The 19,866-nt window shown below is 38.4% G+C and overlaps 2 protein-coding genes across 4 annotated transcripts in view; one reads left to right on the top strand and one right to left on the bottom strand.

Moving 5' to 3' along the window:
- Positions 1-3,337: 3,337 nt before the first annotated feature.
- The window catches only part of LOC106066126 (AT-rich interactive domain-containing protein 4B-like), a 40,762-nt gene continuing 24,233 nt past the window's right edge, over positions 3,338-19,866 (bottom strand). For all 3 annotated transcript variants that reach the window (XM_056024629.1, XM_056024630.1, XM_013225090.2), the window contains exons 23-24: positions 7,674-11,302; positions 3,338-5,691 (exon numbers count right to left, since the gene is read on the bottom strand). In XM_056024629.1, the coding sequence (XP_055880604.1) occupies positions 11,262-11,302 (41 nt within the window). In that variant the 3' untranslated portion in view covers positions 3,338-5,691; positions 7,674-11,261. The remainder of the gene's footprint in view (positions 5,692-7,673; positions 11,303-19,866) is intronic.
- Positions 6,054-7,010, top strand: LOC129925070 (filaggrin-2-like). The gene has a single exon (XM_056023416.1). The coding sequence runs from the start codon at positions 6,054-6,056 to the stop codon at positions 7,008-7,010; it is 957 nt and encodes a 318-aa protein (XP_055879391.1).

Raw genomic sequence — 19,866 nt, forward strand, 5'->3', positions numbered from 1 at the left:
CCTATATGTCCTCATAAGCTACATAGCTAGACAATATTGAAATAATATTTCATCTCTAACAGAAAAAAAGTCTTTTTGTGTTACATATGTTTTAAAATAAATTTAGTTTTAATCAATTTTTCAAAAATATCATAAGAATTTGTAAAAAGCTATAATTTTTTCTGAGAAGCCATTAAAACATATCCTGCTTTGCCTTTTTTTGTTTTTAATATTGTTTTAATTGTAGATTTTAATAATTGTTCATGAATATTCTTAAATTATTTTTGGATATCGCTATATGTTCGTGAAGCCGACTTGGTTTCATAACCTCATCTGAAAATGCCATCAAAGTAGAACTTACTTTTTTTCTAGTGGCAATTCACTAAATCTCAAGGAAATATTACAAGACATACCAGTGAGTTTTCGTAACAACATTTTATCAATGTTTGTTGTTTTTAAAAAGTTACATTATTATATTAAATGTTACCTTTAATGTTTTTTGCAATTAACATTTACATATCAATATATGAACATCTGTAGATAAAATAAACTATAATCTAAAAGGCGTATTACCTAGTTTGTTTATCAAATCTTAAACGTTTAAACGCGCGAAATCCAAGGACAATAAATACTCTTCGATTATAGCAAAAGAGTAAGAATTTAAAAATAGAAAATGGGATTACCGAACTCAATTTCTAACGTTGTTTCGGTTCTTAAATTAGAAGCAAGTTAACTATAATTTGTCTCTACTTAGTTTCCCAGCTTTAATGTTGAAGAATTTTTAAATTTGTTTTGTTTCAGAGCACCTTTAGTTTCTTCTTTCCGCCTTTATGCCCAGCGCCCCCTTACCGCCCCATTTTGTGCCCAGCGCCCCCCTACCGCCCCTTTGGCTCTCAGCGCCCCCCAAAATCTCGAAATCGCCCCCTAGGGGGCGATATCGCCCCCGTTGAAGACCACTGAAATAAATAAATCCGATCTCTTGGGTTTAGTTGAGCGTGAGAACATCATTGGATAGTAAATCTATGAGTAAATAAGTTCCCCTCTAAGTATCTATGAGTAAATAAGTTCCCCTCTAAGTATCTATGAGTAAATAAGTTCCCCTCTAAGTATCTATGAGTAAATAAGTTCCCCTCTAAGTATCTATGAGTAAATAAGTTCCCCTCTAAGGCCATGCTGTCTATGGGGCAGATGATGTAAAGGTCATTTGTATATGTTGCCCACGGTTAACGAGGGTGCTATGTGGCCAGCACAACGACCAACCGCCTTTACTTTTCCCCAACTAATTTAAGGTACCCATTAGAGCTTGGTGGACTCCGAGGCCCATTCCGAAATTAGAAAGTCCCAGTCTTCACCAAGATTCGAAACCGAGAAGTCCTCCTCCTCCTACCCAGGGCCCCCCTACTCTTGAATCCGGCCCTGGGTAAAAACACACATACAATAAAGCAAAAAAAAAAAAAAAACATTAAAAAAAAAAAGTAATCTTTCACTTCATGCGTAAAATAAAAAGGAGCGTCCCACGACTGCCCCAGGGTAACTGACCCTGACCTTCGTCGAATGACGAGCTCTATGATCAGGAAATGACACAAGCAGTCACTCAGCAGACGGCAGGTGTCATGGGGGAGTACCCTCAGGTAAAACTTCATTAGCTGAATGTGATTAACTGAACAAGACGCAGAACTCAATTACTGAGTGTTTGGTTTTAATAAAAGGAAGCAGTTGGACTGCAGTCCACTTCACACGCTCAACTCATCGGACTAGTTCTTCCAAGAAAATGTATACTCGCACGCAGTGTGTGTGTTTACTATTTAGTTGTGTCTATATGTATGTGTTTCATGTAGGCTATTGGTGTATGTGTGTGTTACAGCCCAATGCTAAGTATACTTGTGTCTATATGTATGTGTGTGTTACAGCCCAATGCTAAGTATACTTGTGTCTATATGTATGTGTGTGTTACAGCCCAATGCTAAGTATACTTGTGTCTATATGTATGTGTGTGTTACAGCCCAATGCTAAGTATACTTGTGTCTATATGTATGTGTGTGTTACAGCCCAATGCTAAGTATACTTGTGTCTATATGTATGTGTGTGTTACAGCCCAATGCTAAGTATACTTGTGTCTATATGTATGTGTGTGTTACAGCCCAATGCTAAGTATACTTGTGTCTATATGTATGTGTGTGTTACAGCCCAATGCTAAGTATACTTGTGTCTATATGTATGTGTGTGTTACAGCCCAATGCTAAGTATACTTGTGTCTATATGTATGTGTGTGTTACAGCCCAATGCTAAGTATACTTGTGTCTATATGTATGTGTGTGTTACAGCCCAATGCTAAGTATACTTGTGTCTATATGTATGTGTGTGTTACAGCCCAATGCTAAGTATACTTGTGTCTATATGTATGTGTGTGTTACAGCCCAATGCTAAGTATACTTGTGTCTATATGTATGTGTGTGTTACAGCCCAATGCTAAGTATACTTGTGTCTATATGTATGTGTGTGTTACAGCCCAATGCTAAGTATACTTGTGTCTATATGTATGTGTGTGTTACAGCCCAATGCTAAGTATACTTGTGTCTATATGTATGTGTGTGTTACAGCCCAATGCTAAGTATACTTGTGTCTATATGTATGTGTGTGTTACAGCCCAATGCTAAGTATACTTGTGTCTATATGTATGTGTGTGTTACAGCCCAATGCTAAGTATACTTGTGTCTATATGTATGTGTGTGTTACAGCCCAATGCTAAGTATACGTGTGTCTATATGTATGTGTGTGTTACAGCCCAATGCTAAGTATACTTGTGTCTATATGTATGTGTGTGTTACAGCCCAATGCTAAGTATACTTGTGTCTATATGTATGTGTGTGTTACAGCCCAATGCTAAGTATACTTGTGTCTATATGTATGTGTGTGTTACAGCCCAATGCTAAGTATACTTGTGTCTATATGTATGTGTGTGTTACAGCCCAATGCTAAGTATACTTGTGTCTATATGTATGTGTGTGTTACAGCCCAATGCTAAGTATACTTGTGTCTATATGTATGTGTGTGTTACAGCCCAATGCTAAGTATACTTGTGTCTATATGTATGTGTGTGTTACAGCCCAATGCTAAGTATACTTGTGTCTATATGTATGTGTGTGTTACAGCCCAATGCTAAGTATACTTGTGTCTATATGTATGTGTGTGTTACAGCCCAATGCTAAGTATACTTGTGTCTATATGTATGTTTGCGTGTATCCCATCATGACGTCATCAATATAAAATCGTTTCGCACTGAGTCCTTTGGCCAATACTACATCTTGAACTGTTATTAAAATAATAATAATAAAACACTTTTGGAAAAAGATCAAGAACCAATGTACAAAGTTTATTGCAATTATAGACACTTCACATACTTTCTAAAACAAAACAAAAAAACATGGTTGTAAATGAAAGACCATAGACATAAATAAATATAGACTGGCCGAAGGAAGTAACTTCATGTAACTTGAAAACATGTATATCTATTGTATTCGGATTTCCGAATTATGAAAAATTGCAATGATCTTCATTCTTAGAGATTAAACAAAACACTAGTGAAAATATTGTAAAACTTATATAGCTTATGGCTGAAATAGATATGAATACTTTTATACTGCTCATACATGCTGTATAATAAAGTACACAAAATTGTAAGTCACAAATGTTCGTTTCATAAAACTCTTTAATCGGCCAGTCTATATTTATGTATGTCTATGTGAAAGACATTCTTTGAAGACAGCTACCAATACAACGAAAGACATTTTACAAAAGCTCAAAAACTGGCAAATACATTTGTTGAACACGTGCAGGATAAAGTTTCAAATACAACAATTTTATTTTCTTTAGTCTCGACATTTCCTTGGACTCAGTGGGCCTATAAATGGAAGACAAATTGTTGACTTGAGTGTAGACAACTTACAAAATGGAAGACAAATTGTTGACTTGAGTGTAGACAACTTACAAAATGGAAGACAAATTGTTGACTTGAGTGTAGACAACTTCACCTCTTACAAAATGGAGGACTAATTGTTGACTTGAGTAGACAATTTTAAGTTAGCGTGTAAAATCATTGGATATTAATCTATAGATATCCATTGTTTTATTGGCCAATAATATAAAATATATGATAGTATATATGAAACTGAAAGTTGATTTTGAGTACACAAAACTGGAAGAGAATTGAAGAAATGTTGGCATCTGAAATATGAGTTTTAGAGAACAGCTTCATGTGAACTTTGACAAGAAAAGAGCTACTCCAATGAGCTTCGACACTCGGCTTTGAGAATGAGAGTCAACTTTGATAAAGCACACACTAGGAGAAATACGTAATAACTTTCACAAAAATAGTGATGTGCAGTTATGTAGATCTAATGAATGGTATACATAAAATAGTAACTACTTAATGTTAATCTGACACATGTTCACAAATGAATGTATCCCTGAATAACAAAACATTTGGTTCAATATCACAGTAAGCTTGGGAAAGGGGGGGGGGGGATATGATGATAATAATGACATGTAGATCTACTGGTATTAGGTTCCACTGAAATGAATTACTGAACTCACAACCATATCAAATCATGACTATTTCTTAGTTAAATTTTTGAGTCTCTTTTCTTCAACTTAGCAATCCAGCACCCACTCCCATTATCATTTCTTGTTGCCTACTTGATTCTCTTTGGAGTAGAAGACTTAACATCACTAGTGTCTGCCCTTTCCGAGAAGAGTTACCACGTGACTTTATGGTTGAACCATATCAGCGACAGTTGGAATGGGAATTCCCCAAATGAAAGCATCAATATTTTTCTGACTAGGCCGAAGCAGTTGAGGGTCCCAACGCTTGAACTCTTTGTTTAACATCATTCGTTTGAACTTTTTGTTTCTGTGGTGTCTATAAAGGATACACGTGGAGATGGTCAGAATGGTCAATACTACAACAGCAACACTAACCGATAGTATTATGGTCAGTTGATCGTCAAAGTTACTTAAGAGTTTCGCAATGATTGGGGTATCACCTGGTTTACCGGTTACTTTTGGTAGAGTGACGTTTGGCTTTTCTGTTGACGATGTCTCCTGGGGGGTGGGCAAACGACTAGTCGCCTTCTCGTCACTTGTTGTGTCTTGGGAGTATTCATTGTTTAACTTCCTCAGTTTATCTTGAAAAGCTACCAACTCGGCTACATTTTCAGAGTTATCTTTCGTTTGTTTCGCTGAAGTCAAATGTTTTGATACTGGCATTGTAGATGCTGGCACTTCAGTTAACACATCACTGAGAGTTTTCTTGCTTTTTGGGATAGATGAGCTGGCAATAAGCATGTTCAACTTGGCAATAAACTTAGATACTTCAGCATCTTCAAGTGAGCCGTTGTGACTAGTGGACGTTGTGTCGGGATGACTTTGAGCTGTGGTAATCTCTCGACTGTCTTTTAAATCTACGGATAATTCCGAAGTGCTATTTAGTAACTGCAGTCTATGCAAGAAAGCAGCTATCATCTGCTCGTCTAACGTGTCGTTAGGGTTGTCCGCCCTTGGTGAAACAGAAGCAAATGTCGAATGGTCACTGTCTGGCCCAAGTAAAGAGGTCAAATGGTCACTGTCTGGCCCAAGTAAAGAGGTCGAATGGACACTGTCTGGCCCAAGTAAAGAGGATGAGGTTTCAATGCAGAGGACAACGAACACAACTTTCTGAAAAGAGAAGAAACAAACAAAATGGACATCAACTAAAAGCATCCAAATAAAAACAAGCAAATGACGAGGAAACAAAAAAAAAAAAAAAAACAAAGCAGGAAGTTCTGAACAGGATAATTAGGGGAAATACCAGCCACAATAATTGTGTGAAGCTAACTAGTACACTAATGTTTGTACCAAATCCAGTATTACAATTATAATAAAGTTCTACAATCTACAGAGTGGTTCCCCTTGAAGTAAATGTTCACACAAAAAAGTCAACACAAGAGATGTTCTACCCCTTTTAAAAATGTGAAAATGAAATTTACAGACATGGGAAATGCTAGTTCTTGGTCGCCTCTTGTGGCCCGTAGCTGTGAATGTCGGAATTACAAGCTACAAAGCAAAGAGGACAGTCATCAGCAAAGAGGACAGTCATCAGCAAAGAGGACAGTCTTCAGCAAAGAGGACAGTCATCAGCAAAGAGGACAGCCATCAGCAAAGAGGACAGTCATCAGCAAAGAGGACAGCCATCAGCAAAAAGAGGACAACCATCAGCAAAGAGGACAGCCATCAGCAAAGAGGACAGCCATCAGCAAAGAGGACAGCCATCAGCAAAGAGGACAGCCATCGGCAAAGAGGACAGCCATCAGCAAAGAGGACAGTCATCAGCAAAGAGGACAGTCTTCAGCAAAAAGAGGACAGCCATCAGCAAAGAGGACAGTCATCAGCAAAGAGGACAGCCATCAGCAAAAAGAGGACAGCCATCAGCAAAGAGGACAGCCATCAGCAAAGAGGACAGCCATCAGCAAAGAGGACAGTCATCAGCAAAGAGGACAGTCTTCAGCAAAGAAGACAGTCATCAGCAAAGAGGACAGCCATCAGCAAAAAGAGGACAGCCATCAGCAAAGAGGACGTCAACGGCAAAGAGGACAGCCATCAGCAAAAAGAGGACAGCCATCAGCAAAGAGGACGTCATCGGCAAAGAGGACAGCCATCAGCAAAAAGAGGACAGCCATCAGCAAAGAGGACAGTCATCAACAAAGAGGACAGCCATCAGCAAAAAGAGGACAGCCATCAGCAAAGAGGACGTCATCGGCAAAGAGGACAGCCATCAGCAAAAAGAGGACAGCCATCAGCAAAGAGGACAGTCATCAACAAAGAGGACAGCCATCAGCAAAGAGGACAGTCATCAGCAAAGAGGACAGCCATCAGCAAAGAGGACAGTCATCAGCAAAGAGGACAGCCATCAGCAAAGAGGACAGTCATCAGCAAAGAGGACAGCCATCAGCAAAGAGGACAGTCATCAGCAAAGAACGCAGATAAAAAAAAGGTGAGAAAAAAAAAAGCGGACAATCTTTTGCACCAGAGCCAACCATCCCATGCCTTGTGTGCGGCCGACTTTTCGAAGCGAAGATTAGAATTGACATCCATCTTTCAGTTCATATGAAATGAAATTATGATCATCTTCAATCCAATATATACGAGTCAAGTCCAATTGAAAGGAACTAAAACATGCAGAGTGTCAGACAGGACATTTCTTTAATAGTGACACTAACCTATGACCCTGATCCCAAGGTCAGTATCCCTTTTGTTTGTAAACTTACGTCCGATGAAAGACAATGGTCCATCTCAATGTACAACATTTACAGGTCAATCATTTAGACTTTGTAGTAGGTAATATTGTAACATAGAGCTGGATAGCATGTTAGACTAAGTCTTTGAGTTGGATAACTTTTTAGACTAAGCCTATAATTGGATTGAAAAAGATTCTATCCAAGGCAAAGGACAGAGAAGAAAGGAGAAAGACGGTAAACAGATCTTGTGTGGTGACCCAACGGTCCATCAAACTGAAAGTGGTGAAGGTTAATTTAAACAAATGAAATGGTTGTAATCTAAACAAGTTTGTACCAACGTCAGAAACACAAGTTTGAAACAAACACAAGTTTGATACACTTAAAACACGTTTGAAACACTTAAACACACATTTAAACACTTACACTTATTTGAGTGAACGCCATGGTGATGTTTAAAATACTGTTTCAATAGCAACTGTTTTCACTGAGAATCTTCAACACAAAATGTTTTAGTCTTTAACCAGTTACGCAAGTAAACATGTTTTTATCCTGTTTTATCCAGAGCCTGATTGGTCGAAGTATCGTGACGTAGAGAAAGCGCAAGAGAAATCCCCCAGCTGAGCAGGCTGGGAACAGTGAGCTAAAAATAAACGGACTCTTTCCAATGACACTCCAGTAGACCAGATAAAACTGTTAAAGGATACACTAGATCTAGGTCTCGGGAATAGCCTCTTCACTGTACATAGAAATGCAAACATTACATTTAGACCACATTATATATAGGTCTGTGATAAAGATAGATGGTATTGGTATGACATTGATAAAAAGTAAAATAAAAACGAAACCATGATAATTCCTTTCGGTTTAGCGTAGGCCTACCGTCAGTCCAACAACCAACCACTACAAATAGAGTGTATAAAGTTAAGCGGTTGTAGTCCCCAAAGCTGGCGTCTTCCAAAAAGGAAAAAGCTGCAATAGTTTCTATTTTAGTGGACCAAGTCATCAACATTGTAGTCCAAGTTGGTGAATTCACAGGACTGATGGCTTTTACTCTTATGCCACTCTTTAGGCTGTAATAAAGCAAATCTGTAAATTCACTTTCCGCTGTGTACACTTGTCCTGTGTGAGTTTCTTTGTGTCTCAAAAGTAGGCCCCACAGATTCGTTAGTACTCCCCAGTTCTCTTTCGGAAGCCAGTTGCCTCCCTGTATTGTATCAGAGGGCGAATTGAAGTCTGAGCTGAACGTCTTCGGGAATGCACCGTCCGAAAATGGCGCCCCACCCATCGCAGATGTCTGTTGGTCCATGTAGCTCCAAATTGCTAGTAGGCATATTATATTTTAGAACTTGAAATAGCTTTTATTACAATATACACACATTTAACTTGAGATGAGATAGAGATCTAATAGTCTTGAAAGAAATTGAAGATAGAGATCTAATAGTCATGGAAGAAACTGAAGATAGAGATCATGTTTACATGAAACAAGACCGGACCGACAGGATCTAGATCTAACGTTAAGAACTTCACTTTGCAAAGATAGTTTTTTTTTTTTACATAAATTCGTTTTTTTTATCTACGAATTTAGACACCCTGAGTAATCCTGACGTACTTTATTGCCCATTAATAGCGCGCTTCTTTCATTTTAATAGCTTAATTCATCTCTGTTAAAGAAACTTTTAAAAAATCGGGTAAACCCGGTTCCATAGTATTTTATATTTGATATGAATGTATCGTCTCAACGGGTAAACCATTTTCGCAAAACTACTTTTAGTTTCGTGACGAAAGAGAAACACTTGGAAAAAACATTAGCTAAGTTTGTCATAGATCTAAATCCAATGACTAGATTAGAAATATACAAACTAAGGCCGGCAGGTAATATCCGGCTAGTTATTATTGTAAGTCCCTAGTGACACCATAAACCAAAGCCAAGTCTTCCTAACATGTTTTCTGAATATTTTGTTATAACCCTAGTGGCGGACTGAAAGGGTTAATGTGTGTGCGGCCTACTGACACACGATTCAGGCCAATCACACAGGTCAAGGACTGTTGAACAAGGGGCATTACTACTTATGCACACAATATGACCAATGTTATGGTAATGTGACCAAAAAGCCTTTACAGACGAGAGACAGTTGAGTCCAGGACGCAAGGCAGTAAGGACAGTGTGCTACAAAGTGAGTCCATATAGCTGTACGAGTCTAGAAGTAGACTGAGAAAGACTTGTAGTGTTTAGTAGGCAGTTCTATTGTGTTAAAGCAGTGATTCCCAAAGTGGTATATATAGACCCCCCAGGGGTCTACAAAGACTTCCAAGGGAATTGGGGGTCTACGATAAAGAATTCAGCATGTTGTGACTTCAATTTTGACAATGGACCTCATTCACCAATCGTAAACAAACAACATTTAGCCACGTGATTCTATATATCTTCTATACAAATTATGTAATCCTTAGTGGTTGTCACTTAGTGGTTGTACCTTAGAAAATCATTAAAATGTTTATCCTGCTGATTGAATGAAAAATAGTTTCTATTTAATTTAATAACAATATTTAAGTAGTGTAGTTTTGTCTAGTTATAACTTGATGATAATAGTAAAAACTCTTACACAAACTTATAGCGGTATCATTAAAAAAATTTCATGTTTGGGTTTTGTGGCCGGTGTCTTGTTTTGGGTCTCTTGATGAAGAATGCAATTTTGGAGACATGGTTGGCATTCTCTGGTGACACTCCAACATTCAACTCACTGTCAAAACAAGAAACAAAAAATAAACAACACAGAACCCAATGGCTATATAAGACCAAAGTTTTCATTGTTTCTATCACACTTGGAACAAACCATGTAGAGCATTGACACTGGCTTCAGATTCACTTTCTCTCTGACCATACATTGGAATTAGAAAACATGACAAGATTTAGAAATAAATAAACACTGCTCATCAAGGTTTCATTGACAATATCACTTTTGCTTTTCTGTGGTCACAGCCACTCAGGAGTTTGTGCGGCCAGCCCACTGCCCAGCTGTTGGAGTTTACAGCCAAGGATATATGTTGTTCAGACTAATCTTGAATAGATCTAGAGTGTCTTTCTAAACTGACTAGTCTTATTCAGTATAGGTCAGTTGAAACAATAGTACTACTACTTGTACTGCTAATAAGGAATTGCCAACTTCACATCTCAGCAAGCTGAACCAGTGTTACAAGTGCTGGGAGCAGCTCTATTGTCCACTAGTAGCTAGACTACATTCAATGCAGCCTATACAGCAGAGTAATGGCCCTTGTTAGTACATAAACTCAAGAAAAAACTAGGAAATGTTAACATTATCAACACTTTGTGCTTGTCTCAGTTGCTATATTTAGATCTACAGATGGCGCTTATTTTTGTTGAGCAAACCAGAACCCTAGAAACTCTCCCAGCTGTTCTTAGAGAAAGTGATGTGCAGCTGTTCAGTTACAAACATTATAAATACACATTTGTTTCAAGAATTAAAACAACAATCAGGAAGTACTTTGAAGTCCATGAACTAGTCCATGTCCAACTACATCTAGACCAGTGAGACTAATAGACCAGCTCCACATGAAGAGGGGACTACATACACATATATCATGTACACATTGCTTTGATTAGACTACAGCTGACATGAATTACAAGGCATAAACTTTGTACACACTTGAGTACATAAATAGCTATCTGTACATACAATTCTATCCATAATAAATCACTTCATAAGTAACACAATGTGTTCTGGCAAAAAAACCCACAGTTTTAGTTTAAAATGACATTTGTACAATTTCATACACAGCACTCAGTGTCTGAGCACACAGTAATCCAACAAGCAAAGAAGTCATCCATCCAGTATGTTCCTGTCACATAAGTAGGTTGTGCTTCTGTGTGATCACAGTGCTGGGACACACTTTCATCATTGCACATGTTTAGAATGAAACAGAATTGATATGTTTCCATGGTGATGATGAGTGAGTGAAAGCTCAGGAGTTGACTGTACACTAAACTAGATACTATGTAGATGTTTCTTTCTCACTTGCAGACATCTGGGAGCCTGAAAGAAAAAAAACAACAAATGTTGTCTATCAATAAGTCAATCTACTGCAACAAACTGGTCACTACACAGAAAGAACAGTGGGTACATGATATATATGGGTGACTCACATAGGTTGTTTATCAATTCAACAGTTTCTTTGAATTCAAAGAATTGAGAAACATTTAAAGTTTAAATGGGAGTCAAGGAAATAGTTTTGTATGTCTGATATGAAAATATTGAATATTTAAGGTTAAAGAACTTCACATCGGTAAACATCAAAATGTGACATTAAGAGCAGAGATGCCTACATGCCAAAATGGAAATGTGTATTTCTTGGACTGGTCCATAAATTCAAATATCACTCACCCCCCCCCCCCCAACTCTCCGCCTTAACAAAGTCTTCTATACACTCTCTGACTTAACAAATAGTCTTCTATACACTCTCTGACTTAACAAATAGTCTTCTATACACTCTCTGCCTTAACAAATAGTCTTCTATACACTCTCTGACTTAACAAATAGTCTTCTATACACTCTCTGACTTAACAAATAGTCTTCTATACACTCTCTGACTTAACAAATAGTCTTCTATACACTCTCTGCCTTAACAAATAGTCTTCTATACACTCTCTGACTTAACAAATAGTCTTCTATACACTCTCTGACTTAACAAATAGTCTTCTATACACTCTCTGACTTAACAAATAGTCTTCTATACACTCTCTGCCTTAACAAATAGTCTTCTATACACTCTCTGCCTTAACAAATAGTCTTCTATACACTCTCTGACTTAACAAATAGTCTTCTATACACTCTCTGACTTAACAAATAGTCTTCTATACACTCTCTGACTTAACAAATAGTCTTCTATACATTCTCTGACTTAACAAATAGTCTTCTATACACTCTCTGACTTAACAAATAGTCTTCTATACACTCTCTGCCTTAACAAATAGTCTTCTATACACTCACTGCCTTAACAAATAGTCTTCTATACACTCTCTGACTTAACAAATAGTCTTCTATACACTCTCTGACTTAACAAATAGTCTTCTATACACTCTCTGACTTAACAAATAGTCTTCTATACACTCTCTGACTATACTTCTGCTTTTGAGTTATTTCATTTGTCAAATATTTGATTGGCTCTGTGATATCATTGAGCTGGCCCTTTCTTACTTTTTACATCTGTCTCTGCCCCCCCCCTCCCCCCCCCCCCCTCCCCAAAAAAAAAACAACTTTGATTTTATAATCTGTTATATCTTATAGGCACAGCCTGCTTTACAACCCTACCCCTCCCAACCATAGACCATCAATTCGATTACTGATTACTCACCCCCTTCCAACCTTAGGAATTATTCCTACACACTATCTTTGAGTATTAATAGACTTTTCAGCTCTTTATCGAAGAGAGCTCTCAGATGCTTTTGGCCTTTTTTAAATATTGCATTCTGAGCATTGAACACCCATCTAATATTTTGGCCAGAACCCCCACCCTCCCAATTTGACTCTCCTGTGACATAGTTCTGGCCTGTGATGTCTAGTTGGGTGATTACAAGGGCCTGCTTATATCCACCTCCTACAGACACAGGTTTCTGGAGAGAAGTAGAGGTTCACTTTGCTAGCTTTCCCAGTTATCACCCCTAAAAAATGGATTTTCCATACAATAGCTAACTTTTATTTGACTTTGTAATTCATATCTACATTTTGTTTTGATACATTCTTACACACACAATAATGAAATTATATCTACATTTTGTTTTGATACTGTAATGAAATGATAACGACTAGAATACCAATAACATGGCTTTATTCGACAAAATTAGACTACAGTAAACAGTGAATGAAACCAGCACGTCTAGCATACCACTGATGCAGTCTATACACACACACACACTGGACATGAAACACACACAATGGCCATGACCTTCAGACACGCTGGACGCACGCAGAAAATCAACTCAGTTACACTACAATCACCCCGCCTAAAAGTTATAGGAACATAAACATGTAAATAATAGTGAAGGACAGCGATATAAGAGGCCTTAGTATCCCTACAGAATACTTACAGAGTTACTCTATTGAAAAGCATTGTATAACTATAAACAAACACGCTATACACTATACATTATCAGTCCCTAAGTGTCATATTATGCATACAAATATTAAGAGCAGTTGTCTTGAATAATAATGTAATAAGTAATACAATACAAAAGTCTAACTAGAAAAGCTTTACACTATAAATGATAAGTTCTAAGTGTGTCATATTAAGCCTACAGAGACTGAGTTAGAATTTGTGATATGGAAAAATAATTAAATAAATGTTAGACCTTATAATTAGGTCTGCTCGTTCTTGGTCTTAGTTTATATCTACCAGGACCAATACTGCCGTCGCTTGGAGTTGGTGACATCGGCGGATCTCTAACTGAAGACTCAGCCCCTGTATTTACTTCTTCTTGATGTCCATTTTCCCCTTGTTGTACATGTGTGTTAGGAGCAGCCATTGGTCCTATAGTCACATGGTCAGTAGGCACCTGCATCTGTGTTATAGGGTTTGTCTCCGGCTCAAAGTCTTCATGTTCCATATTTTGATACACCTCTGATTGTCCCTCTCTTGGAGCTGGGGCCAAATGTCGCAATGACACTGTTTCTTCTCTTCCATCAGGAAGTCTTACAATGGCATACTGTGGGTTGCATGTAATTAAGTCCACAGCTATTGTACCATCGTCATATTTTGATGCACGGACTCCCTTTTTTAACAACACTTTTCCTGGTTGAGCTAACCATGTCGGGAGTGATTTGCCGAAGGTGGACCTGCGATAGAACTTGAATATTCTCTCGTGAGGTGTCTCGTTTGTAGCGGTACACAGCAGAGAACGAAGAGAGTGCAGGGCTTGGTTTAACGCCTGCTCCCATTTGGAAACCGGGAGTCCTTGAGTTTTTAAGGCCAGAGTTATAGCTTTCCATAATGACCCGTTTAGCCTTTCTACTTGAGAGTTCCCTCTGGGATTATAAGGGGTCGTCCTGCTTGTGGCCACCCCTCTCTCGTGTAAAAATTCCTGCACCTCTCTTGACATGAATGAGGTACCTCTATCAGAGTGTACATAGTCAGGCATTCCGAATAGTCCAAATAAATTCTCTAGACATCTGATTACTGTTGAAGCTGACATATCAGAACAGGCGTATGCAAACGGGAATCTTGAAAATTCGTCAACTATGGTTAGCAGGTATGTGTTCCGAGATGTAGAAGAGAGCGGTCCTTTGAAGTCCATACTTAGTCTCTGGAAAGGCTGCATCGCCTTAATTAGAGTTCCATTAGAATTACTGAAATATCTGGGTTTCACTTCGGCACAGATTCTGCACTGGTTGACAACCAGCCTAACATCTTCACAAGAGAAAGGTAAGTTTTTCGCTCGCACTAAATGCCATAGTCTTGTTACTCCCGGATGACACAGAGAGTCATGGAGCAGTTTCAATTCATTTCGACTCATAGCTGACACACACCCTTTTCTAGAAAACGTATCAGCCGCTACATTGTGTTTGCCTGGTCTATACAAGACATCGTAGTGGAAACAGCTCAGTTCCAGTCTCCATCTTTGAATTTTCTCATTCTTTATTTTCCCTTTGCTCTGTTTGTCATACATGAAGGCCACAGAGCGTTGATCCGTGACAAGGGTAAAGCGATTTCCTACTAAGTAGTGGTGCCATTTCCTTAAAGATTCTACAATGGCATAAGCTTCTTTTTCTATAGCTGAGTGCCGCCTTTCACTTTTAGAGAGTGTTCTTGAAAAGAACGCCACGGGGCGGCCATCCTGGTTGAGGGTGGCAGCTATTGCAACATCCGAAGCATCTGTTTCAACCGTTAGAGGTCGAGTATAGTCGATGGTGAAGATGGCAGCTTTCTCCAGCTCCTGCTTTAATTCGTTAAGGGCTGTCTTTACTGTTTCTGAAAGAGGGAACGACGTGTTATTTGCCAAAACATTTATTTTGTTAGAAAAATTTGGGATCCACTGTGAGTAGTACGCCAACATGCCCACGATCCGTTTTTGTGAGCGCATATCATGAGGGGGAGGAAGGTTTCTTAAAGCCTGGAATCTTTCAGGGTCTGGCTTGAGAAGGCCTTTAGAAATTTCGTATCCCAATAGACAAACTTTGTCAGTGGCTATCGTACTTTTGTCTTCATTAAATGTGATCCCATACTTTCTAGAAGCATCTAGAAATCTTTGCATATTCTCATCATGCGACTCTTGATCATGACCACAAACCGTTACATTGTCCACGTATGCAAAGATGTCCTGCAACTTTTCATTCTCAATAATTTGATTTATTGTTCTCTGAAAGCATGCAACTCCGTTGGTAACACCGAAAGGGATGCGACAGAACTGGTAGAGTTTGCCACATGCCTCAAATGCAGTAAACGGCCTTTCCTCAGTCTTGATTGGTATTTGATGGTAGGCACTTTTGAGGTCTAGAGTACTAAAAACGGAATAGTTGGATATCTGTTCTACCAGGTCATCGACTCGGGGCATTGGGTATGCATCCAGTAAGGTGAAGCGATTTATTGTTTGACTGTAATCAATGACCATCCTTCTTTTATGTCTCTCGTTTGTTGTCACAAGCACCTGTGCTCTCCAGGGAGACTTTGAAGGTTCAATGATTTTGTCCAAGAGGAGTTTTCTAACTTCGGACTCAATAAATTTGTTATCACCTATTGAGTGCTTTCGGGACTTAGTAGCTACCGGTCTGCAGTCAGAAGTTAGATTACTGAATAGGCTCGGTGTTTCGACTTGTGCTGCTTTAAGACCACAGATGTGTAGAGGATTGCGTTTTCCTCCGTACGGTATGGTCAATTCCTTATGAAGACTTATAAAGTCTACACCAAGGATTACATCCGAGCACAATCCAGCAAGTAGAGAAAGTTTGACCTTTTTGGTGTGTTCTCCCTTGTACTGGACATCGGCAAATGTATGTCCTAATGTCTTTTCAGAAAGATGTGTAGTGGCCATGAATATTCTGTTTGTAGACGGACGTACTGGCCATTTATTTCTCTTGACGATGGCTTCTGATATGTAACTTTCACAGCTGCCAGTGTCTATGAGAGCTTGCAACAGCAACCCGTTGACGTTCACTTGAGCCGTAGACTGTGTAAGCCCAGAGAAATGCGTTGATGACAAGGTACATGGAGTTATCACACTGGTCAGTGATATTTTGCTGTCAGCTTTGTTGGCTGTTGTTTTACTTGATTTACAAACAGTTTGGAAGTGTCCCTTTTTACCGCACTGATGACATAATGCATTTCGAGCAGGGCATTCAGTCCTAGAGTGTCTCCTCCTACCACAAAAGTAGCATAACGACTTAATGGCATTTAATTTCTGGTCTTCGTTAGAAATGTATGTTTCTAGATGGGAGCTAGTTGGTGTTTTCATTGCCCCACAGGAGATTTCGTTCGTTGAATTGTAAGCCTGAGCATGCATTGTGGCTGTTTCTAACACTCTAGCTTCATCAAAAGCGCTTTGTAGAGTAAGAGATGTCTTTTCCAGTAACCGCTGTCTAATAGTGTTGGATGCCAGACCAGTTATGAAGGCGTCTCTAATGCAAATGTCTCTGTGCTGTTCAGCAGTTACTTCTTTAAAGTCACAGTCCCGGGCCAGGCTTCGCAACTTTAGCATAAAGGACTCTACCGTTTGGCCCGGCTGCTGTTTACATGTAGCAACCAAATGTCTAGCAAAAATGTCATTCTTTACCTTAATATAAGTAGTCTTGAGTGTGTCTATGGCGATCGAATAGGACGATACATCACTGATGAGCATATAAACCGTTGCAGATACGTGATTCTTCAACAACTTTAGTTTAAAGTCTTCGTTTATATCCTTGATGGATGAAAGAAAATTCTGAAATGTGTCATACCAGTGAGTCCATTTTTCTGAGGCCAGAGGAGCATTAGGATCAATGTCCAACTCTTTCGGTCTGAGTAATTTATCCATTGTAAATTAATGAATCCAACACTAATCCAGATACATAATTTTGTCGAATAAATTGTAATGAAATGATAACGACTAGAATACCAATAACATGGCTTTATTCGACAAAATTAGACTACAGTAAACAGTGAATGAAACCAGCACGTCTACCATACCACTGATGCAGTCTATACACACACACACACTGGACATGAAACACACACAATGGCCATGACCTTCAGACACGCTGGACGCACGCAGAAAATCAACTCAGTTACACTACAGATACATTCTTACACACTTCTTCTTCTTCTAGCCAGCTTTATTGCTGCTGAGCTGTGAGCTCTTTTGCAGACTGTGCCAAGGAAAAAAAGTGTGCTGTTTTCTTCAGTTGTTCAGCACTGCCGTACAGGGTGTTGGTTATGTTGGGCTGTAGTGGAAGAAGGGTCTGCCTAAGGTGGATTAGGGAGGGGCATTCAAAGAGGATATGGTTTACGGTTTCAAAGGGGTGGGCGCAATGTCTGCAAAGGGGTAGTTGTGTGGAGTTTATTTTGTTCAGGTGGTAATTTAATAGTGGTGTGTGTCCTGTTCTTAGTTGGAAGATTGTAGATTGTTCTTTGCGGGGGAGGAAGTTAATACTGTCCAGTTTGTTAGGCGTAGTCATTTCTCTGTACATGGCTCTGCCTGTGTTTCCTGATGCCCATTGGTTGAGCCACTCCTCTTTGTGATTGTTGACTAACATTAACCTTAGGGTGAGGTAGTTAACAGGTCTATCTGGTTGTTCCATAGATGTACCTGCCTTTGAAAGCTTATCTGCCTTTTCATTTCCCATGATGCCAATGTGTTCAGGGATCCACTGTAGTGTAATATTGATATTTAATTTTGATATCATCTGGTGGATTATCACAATGAGTGTTGTCAACTCTCTTGGGCTGTTTGAGGTGCTGCTGTTAAGTGCTTGCAGAGTAGATTGGGAGTCTGTAAAGACAACAATATCTGATGGTGGTTGCACTCCTTCATATAATTTGTTTTCCACTGTCTGTAGTGCTATGGTAATTGCCTCAATTTCGGCTTGGAAGTTTGAGCAGTAATCACCACAGGGTGCGCTTATCTCAAAGTGTTTATTTTTAGGAAGGCACCAGGACCAGCACTGATGGTAGCTTTGAAAGCTGATCCGTCTGTATAAATATGGATAGCTGTTTTTTGATAGCTTTCGATTTTTTCAAGCGTGCCTACTTTGAGCTCCAGTGGATTTGATTCTTTTGTTAAGGTGTTATTTAGTAAATGTGTTTTGATGGTTGGTTGTTTGTAGTTTAGTCCGGGTGTAATGTTCGAAAACCTGGTAATTTTTTCTCTGTTGTTGGGTAGGTGGTGTTTTAGGGCTAGTTCGTTAGTAAGTTGGATCAGAGTCCTTTGCTTTTTTTGGTTGTTTTTCCTATTTCTCTGTGTTAGTAATTTATTTGGATGATCGTCCTCCAACCTTCTGTATCTCTCAATAGCTTCTAATGCTGCTCTGTTGCGCCTTAACTTAAGAGGTTCAATATTGGAGTCTATTTCACAGGCTGCTGTGGGAGTAGTTCTCATACCTCCACTAATTAACCGCAAGGCTTGGTTTTGGATTGTATCTAATGATGATTGATATGTTTTGTTGGCAGCTACTTGTATGGAGAGACAGTTATCCATTACAGATCTGACATATCCAGTGTATAACTGTCTTAAGGTTTTCTTTTCAGCTCCCCAGGATGTTCCTGCTAGGTGTTTTATTATGTTTAATCTTTGTGATGCCTTTTCTTTTAAATCTGCCATAAAGTGTTTTAGAGACAGTCTTTGGTCTAGTTTTACACCAAGATATGTTGGATTTTCTTCTTTATTTATTGGCTGAGAGTCTATTTTTAGGATGAAGTTTCTTTTTGCTGTTTTGTTGCTGTGGCTAAAGATTGAATAAACTGACTTTTCTTTGTTTATTTCCATTTTCCATAATTTTGAATATGTGGAGATAGTTGTGAGATAGTTGTTCTTACACACACAATAATGAAGTTATATCTACATTTTGTTTTGATACATTCTTACACACACAATAATGAAGTTATATCTACATTTTGTTTTGATACATTCTTACACACACAATAATGAAGTTTTATCTACATTTTGTTTTGATACATTCTTACACACACAATAATGAAGTTATATCTACATTTTGTTTTGATACATTCTTACACACACAATAATGAAGTTATATCTACATTTTGTTTTGAGCCCTTTTTTCAAAAAATATTTTGGATTCCATAAAGGCTAAGAAATAGAGATCAATAAATCTCTTTATAAGATAGCAGAAATTGCTGCTTTTGAGTAGTTACAGATCGAGCTACTTGACTTAGTCTAAATCTAGAATTAGATCTAATTTTATCTAGATCTAAGTCTAGTACACACCTGGTCACACTACTTTCATCAGGAATCTAGATCTATATAGACTATATCTAAATTCTAAATACATAAATTCAGGTGCCTGAAATAGTAAAGGGCAATGACATCATGAACTGAAATAAACTGACACATTTATTTAGATTAGCCAGATCTAGATTTAGAAAATATTTGAAATTTTTGAGCCTCTGCACACCATAA

Source organism: Biomphalaria glabrata, chromosome 3 (genome assembly GCF_947242115.1).
Source record: "Biomphalaria glabrata chromosome 3, xgBioGlab47.1, whole genome shotgun sequence".
Taxonomy (NCBI): domain Eukaryota; kingdom Metazoa; phylum Mollusca; class Gastropoda; family Planorbidae; genus Biomphalaria; species Biomphalaria glabrata.